The sequence below is a fragment of the Balaenoptera musculus genome, chromosome 2 (assembly GCF_009873245.2).
Source record: "Balaenoptera musculus isolate JJ_BM4_2016_0621 chromosome 2, mBalMus1.pri.v3, whole genome shotgun sequence".
NCBI classification, from domain to species: domain Eukaryota; kingdom Metazoa; phylum Chordata; class Mammalia; order Artiodactyla; family Balaenopteridae; genus Balaenoptera; species Balaenoptera musculus.
The window spans coordinates 30,947,630-30,966,814 of record NC_045786.1 but is presented as its reverse complement, the minus strand read 5'-3'; the positions used below and the strand labels follow the sequence as shown (position 1 = coordinate 30,966,814).

The window sequence follows — 19,185 nt, the reverse complement described above, 5'->3', positions numbered from 1 at the left end:
TTAAGAAACTTGGTTTTGTTTATGTATAAAAAAGGTAAAGTTTATAAAAGTTAATTTACAAACCAAGAACAAAGTGGTATGCACGTCTTATGTACAAGCATCCTTAAAACATCAGAAGTTTTTAAATGCCATAGCCAAAAAAAAAAAAAAGAGAGAGAGAAAACAACCACTGCCCCTTGCCAAACAAACAAAACAAAAAACCACCCCAAATCACACCATTATTTTCTTCTGGGTGATTACACATTTCTGAAACCACCAAATCCACAATTTACTCAATCTTTTCATGATACAGTATCTAAATGTGCACAAAAGCCATAAAAACTTAGTAATACACAGAACGATCTAAGAATTAAAAACACGAGGGTAAGGCATTCCTGCTGGTTAGTATGTCTATGGTGATATGGTTAACTTATAGATCCAAAGAGGCCACAGAACCAGTCTCACATGCTTTGGTGTCCTTCCCTAAGAAAAATGAGTTTTCATATACAGTAAGTAATTGTCTTCACTTGCCCTGCCCCGCCAAAAAAAAAAAAAGCTATAAATTCCCCTTGCTGTACATTTCTGTTAAATCCACTACACTCGTTATATATTTGAGGTGCTTTTTAAAAACGTGTGATTACCTCATGCATAATAAAAATGTGTATGCCAGGCCAGGGCCATAATAATGTCTGAAACAGTGTACTTTGGAAAGAACAGAACTCAAATGCACCCCACTTACTGGCTGGTATTTTAACGGAAATCAATATGTGAAGTTAAGCAGTGACCATATAAAAATACAAAACTCATTACAAAGCATCACATCTTGGAGCCTGTAGCCAACACCAACCCCCAACATGCAGCAGGCAGCATGTTTCCCGAGCGCGGTTCAGGGGATGTTCACTCAGCCTCTCCAGTTCAAACAAAGCGTGTGATACTAACACACTGCAGTATCAATTCTAGGAAAAGTATAATACTTGATGGAGTGGTTCCATTTAGATTTAGTAAGTAAGTTTAACCCAGTTTCACATTATTTAATCAAGTTCCTCTATTTTAAGAATTAAAAGTGGTCAATCAGGACAGAAACACAGTTTGCTCCAACAAGATAATTTGGATCTCCAGGAAGACACTTGTTTTGCCAGGTTTTAGGATCGCCTACAAGAGAAAAAAAAGTTCATGTCATTTCTGGTTGGTTAAACTGCTATCTGTAATGCTGTGCAATCATGGGACAAACATAAACATATATATTTAGATACAATTTTCCTCTGTTTCTTCAGCATACTGCACTTGTACCAAAGCTCTTAGTGCTATATACTTCATTGGAGACCCACTGGAATCTAATGATCCAAAAGCTGCTGCAGATTTCTCTTTTATTTTTTATGTTTTCAAGTTCGAGCCTTTTAAAAAATGAATAAAAGTTAGGGTGATCATCTGCCTGGGACAGTTCCAGTTTGCCCCTGAGTCCAAACACTTATTAAGAGTACCCTTCTTTCACTTTCAAAAGTTTGGACAATAATTATATGATCACCCCATTTGAGCTGAGTATGAGAACACATTTCTCACACTTGACAGACCAAATGAAACCCTGAACATTCTGCAGAATTCGGTTAAGGAGCCTCCTCCCCTTTACAAATAAATAAATAAATAAAATAAAATTCATTAAGATTGGGCCAGAGTTTCTTAGCCCTGATCCTGCTGTACAACAAAACCATTCATGATGCTTCCAAAAGTCACTGAACTGAGTAAGACTGAAGCAGGGCCTGGGCTTTGGAGTTTTTAACCAGCTTTTAACCAGGTGATTTGAGATTTGCAGCTACAGCTAAGGAGCCCTGGCAGTGGACTCAACGTAAAGAAGGCTGGGACAGCCGAACATCTCTTGTGTCCATGGTAAGCGACAGTCAAAGTTGCTGCCTGTAAAGCAACAGTTCTCCACCAGGAGCAGTTCTGCCCCCCAGGGGACAATGTCTGGAGGCAATTTTGCTTGTCACAACTGGCATCTAGCGGGTGGAGGCCAGGAAGGCTGCTAAACACCCCACAGGGCCAAGGCTGAGAAACCCTGCTGCAGACTGTAAGCTGTCCGTTACCTAAGTGACGTCTGAGTCATGGTGGGCTCAGCAGTTTAAAACAGAGGGGTTTAACTTCACAGATACATGTGCGCTTATGCAATACTGCAGATAAATTGTTTAGGCAGTGAGATAGAGTTATGACAACTCTTGGGAAAAACTTTAGGTTCAAAATTCTTTCCAATATACTAATAAATACTTCTTGGAATTAAGTCAGTAGCTATCAAAATCTACCCTTGACTTTTTAAAACAGAACTTTATAGTAGCAAAAGCATTCCAGAATTACATTTCTCTTCTAGGTGTACATACTCAAATTTAACACAGGAAAAACTAAGTTGTTTCAATCTAACAAACAAAATAACTTATGTTCTGTGGCACAAAACAAATTATACGAAGCATACTGATTTTTTTCATATCTGGAAAAAAATCACTTATAAAACAAGTAACGACAGACAGTGATTTTAAGGACCCTCAACCTATTTTGGGTTAGAGGACGATCACAGCCCACACTAAAACCTGACTTTTGGAATATATGTTTTAAATGCAGTTTTATTAATGTTAATTCATTAGTTCAAACTAGGCTAATAAAATGTTTCTCAGTGGAGTCCCTGAAGAACTTTTCCCAGAAAATGGGGTACTTGTGAATGAATATATGTAATATTTTATGTTGGGTAATACTAAAATATGTTCTTTACACCGTAAAACTCTATTTCATACTGTACCAAACTAAAACTGTATAATGCTCATCTGATTTATCAAAAATTCAGAAGAACTTTAAATTCTTTTTTTCTACATCAGGTTCAATTAAAGTGTTCTATGCCATAAATATAGAAACTTCTGACTTTAGTCTAACTGACTTAGTCACCCAAGGAAGTGAGAAATGTGAAAATGCAATGGAAGCTTTGAAATTATGATCTTGACAGCAAAAAGCCATTTTAAAAGTGTATTATATAAGTTCTTTTGAGTTTTACATGGAAAAACCATGGCCAAGTACGATCACAGTGTAAGGTCTTTTATCTTTCAAGTTTCTCTAGTGTGTGTGTATACACACACACACACACACACATATCTACAAAGTATATATATACACTTTGTAGACTGAGAAATAGTAACCAAAAATAGAAATTATTACATAAAGGAATCAAATCATCTTAGTATGAAGATGAAAATGCATATATATATGCAGGACAATATCAAATCTCCCACCTCATCTTAAAAATTTCAGTTTTCATTTACAATATATGCACCACAAATAAACTCCGAAACACTGGTGATGCCTACAAGGCCACAGGAACAGAGGGAGGATCTGCGCACAGACAGCACGGGTAGCTCCGTCAGCCCGGGGGTCAATCAATGACAGTACCCAAAGCCCCCAAAGGACAGAGTGAAGACAGCATACCCGACGAGGAGTCGGATGATTTTAGAGCAAAAGACCAACCGTCAGGAGTCATGGACGCACAGTGTGGTAAGCGCAGCTCCACGGGCTTCAGGAACTTGAGGCCATGGGGCCCGCACATCACTAAGGGGCTCAGCAGGGTCTCACCTGGGGGGGTGGGGGGAGAGAGGTTAGACGGCTGGCTTCCTTCTAGACCCACAGTTCTCCTCACCCTCCTTCTAACCATATGCTTTAAAGCCAAAGAGGGTTAGTTCTCTATAGTAGCACTGACCAAGAAAAATGTAACAGGAGCCACATATGTAACTTAATATTTTCCAGTAGCCACATTAAAAAGGAACAGTTAAAGTCAATTTTAATATTTTATATAACCCAATATATCCAAAACATTACTTCAACATGTGAGCAATATACTGAATCTTTGAAACTGATGTGTATTTCACACTTCTAGCCCGTTTCAATTAAAACAGCCACAATTCAAGTGCTAAATAGCCACAACGTTGCTGGTGGCTACTTCATTCAATCACAGCATTCTTATGGTATAAGACATACTCAAACATTTTACAAATGTTACTTATATCTGGTGTTTTTAATGTTGTATTTGCTACAGACTTGGTTTAAGAGATTCATGCAGGAGGGCCAACATGTTAGTATTCTGGCAAAATGTACGAAAATGAGCTAAAATAATGAATTTAAGGAAGCAAAGCACTGCTAAAATATTCTAAAAGAAGCTGCAACGTGGTTCATTATCATATCATCCTGACAGATCTGGAAGACTGTGAAAAATAAGAGCATTCCTAGATTCCTGAAGCAGCTCAGAAAGACACACCACACCAGCCGATGGGGATGCTTCCTCCTCCGCGGCGTGTTCACTTGTGCAAGGTCTGCGGGGTGAGGAACCCGCGAGCCTTACATTCCACCAGCAGGTGGCGGCACAGAGCAAGGCCTTTGGAGTGGGTGTTACCTAACCCATCTCTAGAGCTGCAAGGCAGGAACGACTCAAAGACAAATCTGGTAAGGTCGGCTAAGACTGGCTGGCAGGTACAGGAGTGCCCACTGACCCATCCCCTACTGTCACCGTCACAGTGAAGGTAGCACAGGCTCCCCTCTCCACAGTGCTCATTCGAGAGGCCCTCCCTAGTAGAAGGAACTTGAGGGCAGCCAGGGTGTGGGAAGAAAAGAGGTCTAGGGTATCCTGTCTACTGAGCACGATAAGCTTTGAAGAGCACACAGGGCAACTCGAGTTATTGAAACTAAGCAGGCAATCACACACTCACCTTTCTCCTTATCCAAAGGCGGGAGGATGCTGTTGTCTCGGCAGACCTTGAAATAGATTTCCTGCTCGACTCCCTCAGGAATGGCTCCTTGTGGGATAATTATACTAACGCCGGTCTCTATGGAGCTCAGCACCCCGCCGTTGCTGTTAAATACGCCACGGGCGGTGGCCACCACAGTGTGACCGTCCTCATCTTCATCCTCTTCTACAGCTGAGGGACTGAGAGTTCAGAAATGGCTAATGAGTACATTCCTAGTGACATACAGGAGCTTTCACTGCTAGTCTAGTCGGTGGTTTCATTCTATTTTTATCTCTCCATATAATCAAGCAGTTACTTACTATAATAAGTTTTCAGTGACAGACTTTACTCACAGGGATAACTAAGCATATTCTTCCTTGAGAAGTCAATGTCATTTTTAAAGGTAACTAGTCAAGTTACCTTCATTACTGATTTTTGCAATCAGAACATGCAAAGCCTGATACATTGCTCACCCAATATTTTACATCCATGAAATTGGTGTTTTAAAATTGATGGCACATCATGGTTTAATTGGTAGCATGTTTTTTCCTTCTTAGTGATACGTAAGACAGTGGTGCATCTCACAACTGATGGCATCTTAGACCTGATAAAATACACTAATTAGGCTCGCTCTCTCCTGAGGATTTCTGGTGTGCATACTATGGCCTTCCCTCCCCACTCCCTAAGCACAGACGCCCGATTCCGTGAGGTAATAAAGACTCTGGTGTGGGCAATCGCTCATGGAGAGGAGACGGTCCATTCACGTGGTTACACAAAGACACCCAAGGCAGAGGGGATGTGGTACCGATTCTCCTTCAAAAGTGGAGGTTCTCAGGACTTGTTGAAGTAAAGTTTTGAGCCAGGACTAAAGGTGAGCAGGAAGATGGGCCAACGAAATGAAACTAAGTGCAGGGAGCTGCTGCTTCACTCCTCCGTGGCCAGAGTGGTGGGGATGGGCTCCTCCCGGGGGCAGTGGCGCCATGGGCGTCCTGGGAGGGGAGCCTGCTCCTCCACGCCCCCCCGGCTGTCCTTCCGCTCGGGAGGCAGCCTGCAGGTGGCCCGCGAGTGCTTTCTGCGTGGCCAGCACGGGTCTGGTCGGTCACTGTGCAGATGAGGGAAGGGGAGTAGGGAGCGCGGCTCCAGGCAGGCTGGCTTCATCTCATTTGCTCAGCCATCTGACCAAAACTATTAAGAAAGCTCTTTTTTAAACAACCATTTTGAGGTTATTACATCTTTACTTCTTTTCAAACTCACTGTTGAATAAACAGTGGATGAGGAATACAGATACTCTATTATTTTTGAGATATTCTCCAAATGTGCCTCCCCAGCTGGAGGTCAGAGGTCATGGGAAGCCAGGGCTGGTTAGGAGTCTGGCTCTGAGGTCAGAAGTCAGACCAGTGGCTGGGTCTAGGCTCCCTGAACATGGCTGTGTGACCCTGAGTGAAACGCAGTGCCTCTCAGCCTGGGTTCTTACACAATGAAGATAATGAGCACCAGCTTTAGTGCCTCTTGCAGAACCTTTAGTCATTCCAACATTTTGGACAACACCATTCAGCTTAAAGTTTGAGTTGAAATCATCAGTCAGGTTCCCTAAACTACACCCAACTCACGTGAGAGACATCACCAGGCCAAGAAAAAGGCAAAAATCTTACCTCACGGGCACAGCTTTAGACCCTGTGCTGATACTGTTTACTTGATATTTAGGCTTATTATCTGTGTGGACAGAGAACGTCTCAACTCCGCTGTCAAACTCCGGAGGCTGCGTGGAACCGTGTGCTTTCACCAGAGTTTTCGGAGAAGTGGGGGCTTTGGAAGACAAGTCAGGTTTATGTGCAGTTTCACTCGTCAGGAGATTGTGACTGAATTTAGGACTTTCAAACTTGCGTTCAAATGGCCGCGCAGAACTTGTATATGGTTTTGGTGTGAATCGATTGTATGCTGGAGTGATCGTTTTCTGAGTCTGTTCGGCCCCGTTAGCTGGGGCTTTATCTGGGAAACTCTTCTGGGGATAGAAAGCAGACTGGGCAGCGTCTTCTCGGTTGGCTGGTCTGTAAGCTGCTGGCTTATTCTGAGATGGGGGTGGGTCTGGTTTGGACACTAAAGAGCTCTGAAAGTCCAATGACATGGAATTACCTGAAAAACACATATAAGTATTACAAAAACTTCCTGAAAACAGAGTATAATCTGTAAAAATATTGAATTACTACGTTGTACATCAAAACTAATATTATAAGTCAACTATACTTCAATAAGAAAAACAATAAAGTACATTCGGTGGCTTGAACAAAAAAAAATTACAAACCCATCTCTAACTGATTGTAATGGTTTGTGAGATGGAAAGGATGTTATAATGGGTCAAGAATAAAATCTATCCAGATGAGTAATTCATTCATGAAAGTATCAACAAGTGATATTCTGTGGGAGACCGTGGTGACCATGTTAAACTAAGTTTTTAGGAATAAATCTTGAAACAATTTTTCATCCATACAGAAAACAAAAACCAGAACGCCCTTCCTGACACAAATTCTAACAGTCATCTGATGTCCCTCTCACCTTAACCTGTCCTGGTGTCAGAGTCCATGACTGGGTCTGGGTCAGCAGTCTGAGGCCACTCTTGACCCCTGGTGGCCGTGTGTGATGCTGAGGGGCCAGGAGGTAGCAGGGACACCTGGGACAGCGTTCATGTACCTGCTGCCTGGAGTCAGGGTCATGTGGCTGGGAGTCCTGGCCTCCAGAGACTGGCATCGGAGCGACCCCGCTCCAGTGTCCACAATAAATTAGAAACAGAATGACAAAACTGGCCATGTTAAAAAAAAAAAAAAACCAGTACTACAAAACTCACCATAATTAAAAAAGAAAAGTCACAGATTGGCAGAAGCTATTTACAACATGTATAACTGATTTCTAAAAAAATTAGGATCCAAAACCTATGAAGAATACCTATACATCCATAAGAAAGAATCAACCAAGAAGAAAACAGGCAAAGACCTGAACAAGCAAAAACACAAGTGAGGACTAGACTAACCAGTAATCATACAGTAAGATACTCAACATCACTATTAATTAGGAAAATGCAAAACAAAAACAAAAAACATCATTTCACATCCATTAAATTGGCAAAACTTACAAGTTTGATAATGCCAAGCATTGGCAAAGATGTGGAATAACAGAAATTTCCATGTACAGATCTTCCTCGACTTCCCAGGGGAGGTTCAAAGTCAAAAATGTGCTTAATACACGGGACCTACCAGAACATCATAGCTCAGCCCAGTCTCCCTGAACGTGCTCAGAATACTCTCACTAGCCTACAGTTGGGCAAGATCATCTAACACAAAATATTATAATAAAGTGTTAAATATCTCATGTGATCTATTGAATACTGTCCTGTAAGTAAAAAACAGACTGGCTGTCTGGGTCCAGGACAGTTCAAAGTGTGTCAGTTATTCACCCCCGTGATGCAGCATCTGACTGGGGGCTCTTCTCACAGCCGCTGCCCAGCTTCACGAGAGATTGTATTGCTTATTGCTAACCTGAGAAAAGATTGAAATTCGAAGTAGTTTCTAGTGAAATGTGTATCGCTTCTGCACCACGTAAAGTCAAACCGTCATAAGTCAGGGACCCTCTGTACCGCTGGTGGCAGTGCAAAATAGCACCAACTGAATTCTATGAAATAATTAAGGAAAAAATCATATCAGTGCTATACAAACTCTTCCAGAAATGAGAGAAAGAGGGAACACGTCCCATCTCTCTGTCTTTCATGAAACTAGCACAACTTTGATACCAAAACCAGCCAAGGACATTATAAGGAAATTATAAACCAAAACTCCTTGTGAACGTAGTAAGATAACTTATTACAGAAACAGAATGAAGGAGACAAATCTTAGGATCATCTTAGTGCGTTTGGCCCGCTGTATCTGCAGATGCAGAGCCCATGGACACAGAGGGTCGACTGTACTACACCAGTTACACAGGGGACTTGTGTATCCGCAGATTTCAGTGTGCATGGTGGGATGGGGGTGAAGGGGGGTGGTCCTGGAACCAGTCCCCTGCGGATACTGAGGGACAATGTCCATAAAAGAAAAAAACAGTTGACAAAATGCTTTCAGTAAACTAGGACTAGAAGGGAACATTCTAAACATAATAAAAGGCACCTACAAAAACCCACAAAAACCCCTACAGCTAACGTTGTAACGGTGAAACATTCAATCCTCTCTCCTCACAGTGGGGAACTAGCAAAAGATGTCTGCCACCATCACTTCAACTCAACATTTTACTAGACGTCTCAGCCAGTGCAAAAAAGGCATAAGGTTTGGAGAGTAAAAATTTAAACTTTATCTGCAGACATGATAGTGTGTAAAGAAAATCCTAACATAAAGTAATATCAAATTATACCCCTGGGATTGGACTCCTACATAAATACAGAGAAGCACTGTTTCCAGTAGCAAAACATCACCAGGAGATTGGTGAACTGTGGTGTATCCTTTGAAAGCACCAAATGAGAAGAGAGATGTTGGGAGGGTGGAGGCAACAGTCCCTTCCAGGACGTCTAATGGCTGTGGAGCTGGGAAGGTGGCATGAGGCAGTGGCACTTGCTGGAAGGCAAAGGGAAGGATTATGGGGAAGGGGAGAGGAAGATGAAGGAAGCAGGACAGGGGGGAGAGGAGCCAGGCCAGTGGCCCAGGAAGAGAGACAGTTACTGCTCAGAGGTGTGAAGGAGAAGACGGGGTGCACACGCAGGGATGCCACCCTGAGGTGAGCGCTCTGGAGCTGATGAGATCTATCTCGATGAGCCTTCGCCACAGGACACAAATGCAAAGACGAGGTGCTCAGGGACATGTATTATGTGAAACTCTACGGCCACCCGATATCCACGTGCGAAGACGGACATCACCATAATTTTTACAAACCACCATTCAAATATTTAGTTTTGGGTGTACTGGTAAACAAAAACTACTTCGAGAAATTAAGCTATGTTAAGGAGGCAGATTAAAATCTATTTAGCTAAAAGGCTTGTCCGACATAACTGTCGTTATCATAAAAAAGAAGAGATACTTATAACAAAACCCTTATTTTTCGCCGTTCTCAGCCCAGAGGTTTCGAGCACGTACTTTTCATCTTGTAAGTGTGAGTCTATTACAGTGGTCCTGCCAACTCCTGAGCCGCCTACCTTCGCCGAGTGTCCCCTTGGTGTGTGAGTGGAGGCTGAGGGCGGTGCTGGGGCCGGGCTGGGCGGCCTGGCTGTACTGGGCAGGCAGCGGCGGAGGGGGCGGTGTGGCCTGCAGTGGGTCATAGCGCTTCTCCCCAAACGGCCTGTCCACAGCTTCAACCTCAGCAGACTTCCCCCTGTGGAAAAATGAGGAAATGCCAACACCTGCAGGTGGGTCCACATTTACAAAGCAAGTTCCCATTCTTCTAAGTATCCCTGAGGTTTTTTTTTTAATTGAGAATTTCACAATTTACCCTTGTGAGTATGGGTACTCTACCAAAATACACAAACAAGTTCAGCCAGTCATCAACACAAGAGATGTAAAGACAGCACAGGTATTTTAAGAATATTAGTAAAACATCCAAAAGATGGCAACCAAAAGGCAGATGAAATTCGGGGTATACTTGTAATATTCAACACTGTGGTCTACAAAAAATAGTAACGGTTGGTAGGTTTAATGAAGTCTTCCAAATATTCTGAAAAATATTTATTGGCCCAAATCCTCATTAGATTCCCTTCTGGTGTAGTGCCTAAGAAGGTATGAAGCGCCAGCTTCTGGCGCAGACTAGGCACCACAGAAGGTGACATCACGGGCCAGGGGCTGGCAAGCCCTTAGTCAAGAGCTGATAGGAAATGCTATCAGCTTCTTGGCCATACGGCCTCTGTCACGGCTATTCAAACTCTGCCCCAAAGCAGCCAAAAACAGCTTGTAAATGAAAGGGTACTGCTGTGTTCCAGTAACACTGGACATTTTTTTTACTTCAAAATTTGCCCTGGATTTACCAGATCCATTTTTTGTTTCGCAATTGCTAGAGTAGCAAATACTGCTTGATTTTTAAGGCTCATTTAAATCAAATTGTGAATGTATGCTTATTTTTTCAGATTGCCAACTGTTAACATAGAACACATAAAATTCACACAAAAGAAATCTTTAAAGCAGGACCCATAATTGCAACACTGCCCTCTGAGCTCTGCAGAGCCAAAGCTGCACCGGCTTTACGTGCACATGCAGTCACACGGACACTTGGAATGTACTTTCACAGAAGATTACTGTCGCAGAGTCTAGTCATGATCGGCTTTAAAGCTGCGCCGTTATCTCATTTTGGGTGTTTGGACTAAGCACTGAAGACGACGTTAACACCTGCAAGTGCACGTAACGCCAGTGCCACAGCGAGGGACCCTCACGTCACAGCCTCACGCCAATGCCCCGTCTTACCACATGACGCTCCTTTCCAAGTAGTCAGAGCTAGTATAAGAGCCAAGAAATCTAGGTGATGGCAAAGCAAGCGCAATAGAAAAATGAAAGAAAACGATCAATCTAAGTTTGCAGCAAACAGAACTCAAATGTCATTTTAAAGCATCAACCAAAGAACACACATCCACCATTTCAGCATACTTCGGTCTATAAAAGAAACTATCACTGGCTCTCATTTAGCTCGGGACACCAGCAGCCGGTGGAGACGTGGAACGCAGCTAGGCCCCGCCCACCCACCCTCCACACATGGGGCTCTGGTGGGCAGCGGTATGGCTAAGCTTCACTCCTTGGCCCGCTGCCCACTCCTGGTGCTGAACAAAGAAATGAAATAAAGCAGCGGATTCTAAAGAAGTGGGGGTGAGTGCTCTGTTGAAAGAAAGGGGGCTAGGCACAGAAGTCCAGAGTGAAAACACAGAAGTGATGCAGCACCACAGCTAGCACGGTATGGATACATGATCAACACGTGCTCCTTCCGAGCCTGCCGCTGAGCCCCGAGGTGGGCAGAGCTGCCACGCTGACTCCCTTGGTCTCTACCTCTCTCATCTAATAATGCCACATGCACACAAAACCACCTAACGCCAATCTTATGCTTCATTCTTGTAAGCTGAAAACCACCAACATTTATCTTGAGACCTGGAAGTCTCACGGTAGGCTGCGTCTTCAGAGGTAGATATTCCAGTGACAGAAATCCCATTAGATGCCCTGAAGGAGACAACTCACTCTCTGAGCTGCAGCACGTGCACAGACCCAGACGGAGCCTGCTCTTCTGGCCCTGGCTTGGAATCCTGGCAACTCCTAACTTGCTTTGGAGGTGACGTCAGGGCTGCTGTCTCCTCACCTCTCCCAGCATCAATGTGGCTCAACAGATTGTAAGGCTGGGTGACAGCTGCCTGCTTCTGGGGCACTTATCCTGTGCTATCAAAGACTTCTCCCTGCTCTAATTCCCACAATTTTTAAGGTGTGCTTTTAAGTGGAACAAAAGCACGTATTATCTGGAAGACAGTAACTTTGTTATTTCTATATCTTACTTTAGGGAATAAGGCCTGTAGGCAATCTACTGGTGACAAACAGTAAATAGTTTTGAAATGTAAGACAAAGAGGGTCCCATATTTTAAACTATTTTCCAATTATTAAAGTTGTATTAATTGGGCAAAAGAGTAAAACAGCATTCGAAAGGGAAGGCACAGAAACAACTTCCTGCTGAGTCATCTTCTAGGACACTCGAGTCTCCTTTCCAACTCTCTAACCATTAAAAACCTAAATGGGAGGGCTTCCCTGGTGGTGCAGTGGTTAAGAATCCGCCTGCCAATGCAGGGGACATGGGTTCGAGCCGTGGTCCGGGAAGATCCCACATGCCACAGAGCAGCTAAGCCTGTGCGCCACAATGACTGAGCCTGTGCTCTAGAGCCCGCGAGCCACAACCACTGAAGCCCACGCACCTGGAGCCCATGCTCTGCAACAAGACCGCAATGAGAAACCCGCGCACCGCAACAAAGAGTAGCCCCCACTCGCCGCAACTAGAGAAAGCCCACGTGCAGCAAAGAAGACCCAACGCAGCCAAAAATAAATAAATTTTTTTTAAAAACCTTATTATATGGGAAAATGCAGCATTAATTTCATATACAAAGGAAGGAAAGCATCCTAGCATCCATCTCAAGTTAGACTTTCTCACCCCATAACACTACCAACAGTAAACAGTAAAATCAAACCGAGTCCGCAGTGAATCTACAGAGACAGATGTGATCTCTTTCTCATGAGACCTCTGCCCAGCAAACACTGGTTCCTCCCAGGGCTGTGGACATGAGGAGGAGCACGCCGGGGCCTGTGCTGAGCCCTTGGTCACTCCGCATGGAATGACTGAGCCACTCCACCGCCAAGTGCTCGGCAGTGTTCTAGACCATGTCTGAAAGCTATACGTCATAGATATATTATAGAGTCTTCTCTCTAGAGAACAAGATTCACACAAAACCAAAAATGCCTTGTCATCTGATTCCCTAGCAAAACTTTTAACTTACTTTTTAGACCTAAATGTATCCTGTTAAGGCTGTATTCTATTTACCAAGTATGTAAAAGGATAAATAAAATCTCTCTTTAAACTGGACTCCCTTCTGAAAGGAATGAATATGTTTAAACTGCTTCAGTAAAAGTGGTGACGCCCTTCCACCTCACGGAAGGTGAGCTCCTCAGGCTCCACGCCCGGCTCGTCCTGGTCTGGACTCTCTCCAGATGCACTGGGCACCTCTCTAGGTTTGTGTCAGGGGAGGCTCACAACACTCGTGCAAGAATGTCTGCTTCAAACAGAGCCCGCACTGCAGCACTCACAGTTTGCAGCTGTGTTTCTCATAAACTGCTTTCTTCCATAGACAAAGATTCAAATGGATAACAGTGGAAAAGGTTTTAAATCTTCACTTAAAATGACGTCTTAGAAGGCAAGTGGTAATTAAAAGTAGGTTTTTAGGGACTTCCCTGGTGGTGCAGTGGTTAAGAATCCGCCTGCAAATGCAGGGGAGATGGGTCCGAGCCCTGGTCCGGGAAGATCCCACATGCCACGGAGCAACTAAGCCCATGCACCCCAACTACTGAGTCTGTGCTCTAGACCCTGCAATCCACAACTACTGAGCCTGTGCACCTAGAGCCTGTGCTCTGCAACAAGAGAAGCCACCGCAATGAGAAGCCGGCGCACCACAACGAAGAGTAGCCCCTGCTCGCCGCAACTAGAGAGAGCTCGCGTGCAGCAACGATGACCCAAAGCAGCCATAAATAAATAAATTCATTTATTTTTTAAAAAGTAGGCTTTTAATATTAGAGGTTTTAAAGTATATTCTAAAAGAATTTTCACTGATCAGCAAGTGACAAATGATATGTTCAGACAGTCCGAAGCATCTAATTCAGTAAAAATCTTCATGCTTTTAAACTTAGGCACGAAAGTGATTTGTGGTTGCTTTTTAATGTCTCATCCTGGCTACGCAGAACTACAGTCCTAGTTATTCACTCAAACACTAATGCAGGTATCCCCAGGGGGATTATCTAGATGGGCCCTTCTCAAGAGGACTTAACAGCTTCCCTGAGCTCCGAGACCACTAGGCATTTCCCTTCCTGCCCTGCAGACTTAGGACTTGCTCAGCCCGGCCCCACAACTGTGTAAACGAATCCCTTGTAATAAATCCACATCTGTTTCCATTCTTGTGGGCCTGTTCTGCTCAAGCATGAACCCACCTGTGCCTGTGTGGGTTTATACTCCACTCTCAGAACCAAATGCACCATCAGTCAGGGTTCAACCAGCGGCAGAACCAGAACAGGATACGAACTCAAGCAGGCACATGTGGGTTTGGAGTTTGTACCCCAACAAAACCCACAAGAAAGAAAAACAACAAAAAATCCAGTAGACAAGCAAACAGAAGGGAGCAGCACAGACAGGAAAAAGACAGCAGGAACTTGGGGCTCAGTCCTAGCTCTGACCCTGTCACGGCCCCTCGCTGGAGCTTGGGTTCCTCATGTTTACAGCTGGACCAGAAATCTCTAAAGTCCCCTCAAGCTCAAACAATAATAAAAGACAAGTTTTTTCTTACCTTGGAAAAAAATTTTTTAAAACTCTTTAGTATCATCCCTCAATGTCACTCCCCAACATAACCCTACTTTTATATTTAAAAAACAAACACAGAAAAGAAGGACGAGAACCAGCATTAAGTGTGCTGCACAGAAGGGAGAGACTTAAAAATCAGGGTCTTAACCGTTTACCCTCTCTTACCTCAAAATGCTTTGATTTCAAAATCCTTTGATTTTCACATATTCTCTAATGCAAAAAATTTACATATCTGACACTAGAGTTTAAGAACAAAAAACACACATCCCAGAGCTAGACAGCACACACTGCTGAAATGCTAAGAGCCTACAGAAGTCATGTATTACATAGTTAACTATTTTCCTTCAAAATATACTGAACTTAGGACTTCCCTGGCAGTCCAGTGGTTAGGACTCTGAACTTCCACTGCAGGGGCAAGGGTTTGATCCCTGGTCAGGGAACTAAGATCTCACATGCCATGCAGGCAAGGCCAAAAAAACAAAACAAAACAAAACACACACACTGAACTTCGTGTGATTAACTCCACTTTATGTTTCATCTTATTTTTAAAAGGTAAGTCTTCAACAAAATAACTCACTTGGAAGAGTAACTAGAAAACTGTGGCTGAGGCTTGGCGGGCTCTGAGAGGTGGCTGGCAGGAACATGTGCAGAAGGCTTGCTCTCAAAACTTCTTCGATCAAAGTAGGAGAGCTGTTTTCGATAGTATTCTTCATCTTCCTCAGGATCATAATGATTTGACCTAACAATGTCTTCAGGCGGCTTCATTTGAGGTTTTTGCGGTTCGGGGATCCTGATAATGAATGATAAACGGAACAACTTTTGAGAAGTTAATTTGACAAATAAAATGGAATACATAAGTTTCACCTTGACCTTCCACTGACTGCTGTGATTACTCAGGATCTGGCTGAGCAGTGCAGCAGTCAAGGTGGACATTCCCAGTCCTGTATCCTCATACATTATACTCAATGGCAACACTCTCCTGGCCTGTGAGTCCTCAGCACAACCTACCTACTGAGCTTGATAGTGACCTGGTTAGAAGCAGCTCATCAGAAAAGAGAAAAGTAAGCCAGACAGTGGAGGGCTTCCTCAAGTACACGCACCATCGTCAGCAACAATAAAAACCGAGAGCTGAAGAACTTTACAGCAGGATCAATAAATGATCCTCATATAAGGAAAGAGCTTGACATGTCCAAAGTTCCAGAGGACACAGGAAGCACATGGGGAAGAAAGTAAATTATCAGCAAATTAAGGCACTGTTACAGAGGCCCTAGTTAGCAAATTTCAGAAACTCTGCATCAAAAATGGATAAACTTAAATACGTTTCACACCAAGAAGGGGGGGCTAAGCTTTCAGTTATTACATGTTTACTCTGTGTAGAAGAGCTTATTTGCTAGTGATCCCAGCTAAAGGAGACATCACAGTAGTTTACATTTTCATGAAGAGCACTAGACATTAAAATCAGAGGAAAATGTACATGTTAGACTGTAGTTCCTCTTTATTACAAGCACAAATATAAGCGAATGAAACATATTAGGCCAAAGAACTGTATTCAAATGCAGCCCGTCAACTTAACAGCAGCCAAATCGGGCCACAGCTAAGAGCACAGCTGGTGGGTTCCTCTCCCAGCAACTCCTGTCAGCCTCAGCCTCATCCCTCCTGGCGCTTTCTAAAGGATTAAGTTTAGTTATCTCATAGCTATCTGAGTCTGTTTCCTCACCCCTAAAAACTAACAGTTTGCACATCCAAAAGCCCTATTAAACTAAAAACCACAGTCTAAAAGTTAGGGCTTTAAAAACTGTACTTTAGCCATTTGCTAGAGAAATACGTTTTCGAAAGATTTGTTAACTGAAAGAATAACAAAAATGTGTTACAGAAGGTGTAATAAATAAAGCTCTTTACTTTTCCTTCTAGGACCACTGTTTTAACTGCAAAAGCTGGAGGAGTTCACCTAAGGGCAAGGGAGACCTCTGCCTTCCCCGCCTCCTCTCTAGTAAGAGGGCCACACTCCCAGTCAGCTGTAGGCCACAAGTCCACAAAGCACCCACCTGTGCAGTGTTCTGTCGTGTTCAATGAGCTGATTCTGAGCAGGGGCTTTAGGACCCAGGACGGGAGCACCTGCAGGTTTAGACGTGACCTCTGGAGGCTGCAGAAAAGTAAGACACACGAGCCTCAGGGAGAGATCATGAGAAAACAGGCTTCGTTTAAGGGGGAGGGAACATTATGAAGCGTTACGCACAACAGTCACTGAATGTGCTCTGCACGCGAGGCAGGAGACACAGTCACGTATTTACCTTGAAACCAGAGTTATGGTTTTCGTCCTTCTTGTTCTCCACTGATGCAGACCTTTTGTTTTCAAACATTTTCACTCTGGTGAGCACTGACTGCGGCTTCATCGCTGGGTCTTCCTCTTCCTCGGCCACAGCTGGGGGTGGAGGCAGTGGTTTGGTACTTGCCGGCGGCACTTCCGGCTTGTGCTGAGGCGGGACAAGGGCAGCACCGTGGAGAGGCTCGTAGTGGCCCGGGCCTGCTTTGGAGGTGAAGCCTTGGGGCGGGACCTGCTCGTAACTCCGTGGGTACTGGTCAAAATACTGCTTAGGCTCGGATGCCTTGGGGCCTGTGGAGGAGTAGGGCTGCGCATCTGGCCTGTACCTCCCGTGCACGTCAAACCCAGGAGCGGGCTGCTCTTCATGCCGCAGGGTGGAGGTCCTGAGTGGCGGGTCGTAGCGCGGTCGGCTTTCATAGGACAGAGGGGTTGGCTCCTCAAAACGTGGGAAATACCCTCTTTCTGAGGACTCCTCGGGATGCTGTCTGGAGTCCAGGTCTCGCGGGTGCTGATTATCAAAGGAAGGCCGGGGCTGGTACGGCTGTTTGTCATCATAATAGGACCACTGCTCCTCATACGCAGGGATGCGGTCGTCATAGCGCAGACGATGGTCATAGTTTCGAGGAAACTGGTCCGCGTAGTTTGAGGAGTCGTATCTGTAGGCAGGCTGCTCCAGGTCCCTGCTGGCTTGTCTCTCTGCGTGTGGGGGCTGCGGCTCATAGCTCAGACTGGGCTCCTTGTCTAGCCTCTGCCCTGGGTGAGCAACAGCTGGCTGCTTCAAAACATGGTTCTGTCTCATCACTTCCTCAGGATAGGGATCCTGCCTATATACCTGTATAAAAAATTCACGCGTAAGGACACAGGCTTGTTTCAAATTCTAGTCTATTTTAAGAGACAAACTATGATTTAATATGTAAAAATGGCATGTTCTACCATTTATTACCAGGACAGAAACAGATTAGTGGAGAAAGCCAGTTTAAGTGAAAGCTCAAAATTTACAATGCAAGTAGGCGCTTTTACTTTTCAGCATGTATCAATACTAAATGAAAAGTGAGTTAAAGATATTTTAACTTTTTAATTATTAAGTTTAGTAGAAAATTAATGCACTGAACTGTTGATTCCACTTGATTTGGACACTGAAAATAAAATCAAAAAGAAAATTTATGGACACCATAATTTACAGAACATAAAGAAGTTTAAAATGGGTCTGAACTATAGATTAAGAAATTCTGACCACCTAGAGGGGTGCGATAGGGAGGGTGGCAGGGAGATGCAAGAGGGAGGGGATATGGGGATATATATATATACATATAGCTGATTCACTTCGTTATACAGCAGAAACTAATACAACATTGTAAAGCAATTATACTCCAGTAAAGATGTTTAAAAAAATAAAAATAAAAAAGAAAGAAAGAAATTCTGGAAGATTCTGAAAGCCAAACATTAAAAAATAATAAAAATATTAAGTACCAATCCCAATTAAAAGGCCTATTTTAAAATAATCAGTATATCACTGGAAGCCATGCAAAATAAAGAACCGAAATGATCTGTACTGATTTGAAAACACTATGGTGCATAAGCCCACAGTAAAAAGCAAAAGGAACACTTAAAGGGCAAAGCAAACATGATCATGTGCTAGACTGATGGAGAGCAACAGATTAGCGCAACACTGCAGCACAGGTACCTTTGCTGGATCTACATGCGACGACAATGATGGCTCTTGACCTCTTAGCATTATGTGAGCTGCCTCAGTGCGTGGTGCTCTTAAAGAATCAGCTTGTGGTGAGTCAGAGGTGGAAGGAGCTGGGGTGGGCTCCTCCAGTCTGACATTAGTTAAGTTTACATTAGGATTAACAGCAGAGGTTGATGATGCTGGGTTTGTTTCAGGCGAAAGGTAAGGGCCTGGAGATGAGGCTTCTGCTTTCTGTGAAGTGTTTAAAATATTTTAAATATAGTGTTTCTCTTTACTGCTAACTTCCCACTTCCATTTATAGTGGTTGATAGACATACATTTTAAGTGTGCTGAATAACAAAACTATGACCTCATGTCCTGAATTTCTTAAATTTCAGTATACTGCTGTCTAAGATAAA

General features: G+C 43.6%; 1 protein-coding gene across 6 annotated transcripts in view; it reads right to left on the bottom strand.

The window, feature by feature from the left end:
* Positions 1–19,185, bottom strand: part of TJP1 (tight junction protein 1) — a 113,300-nt gene continuing 94,115 nt past the window's right edge. The window contains exons 20-28 of one of the 6 annotated variants that reach the window (XM_036843346.1): positions 18,779–19,018; positions 17,063–17,926; positions 16,817–16,914; positions 15,349–15,561; positions 9,895–10,070; positions 6,380–6,860; positions 4,710–4,927; positions 3,439–3,582; positions 1–1,131 (exon numbers count right to left, since the gene is read on the bottom strand). In XM_036843346.1, the coding sequence (XP_036699241.1) occupies positions 1,037–1,131; positions 3,439–3,582; positions 4,710–4,927; positions 6,380–6,860; positions 9,895–10,070; positions 15,349–15,561; positions 16,817–16,914; positions 17,063–17,926; positions 18,779–19,018 (2,529 nt within the window). In that variant the 3' untranslated portion in view covers positions 1–1,036. Of the gene's footprint in view, positions 1,132–3,438; positions 3,583–4,709; positions 4,928–6,379; positions 6,861–9,835; positions 10,071–15,348; positions 15,562–16,816; positions 16,915–17,062; positions 17,927–18,778; positions 19,019–19,185 lie in introns of those variants that run through there. The other 5 variants (XM_036843347.1, XM_036843348.1, XM_036843349.1 and 2 more) reach the window with 5 other exon arrangements.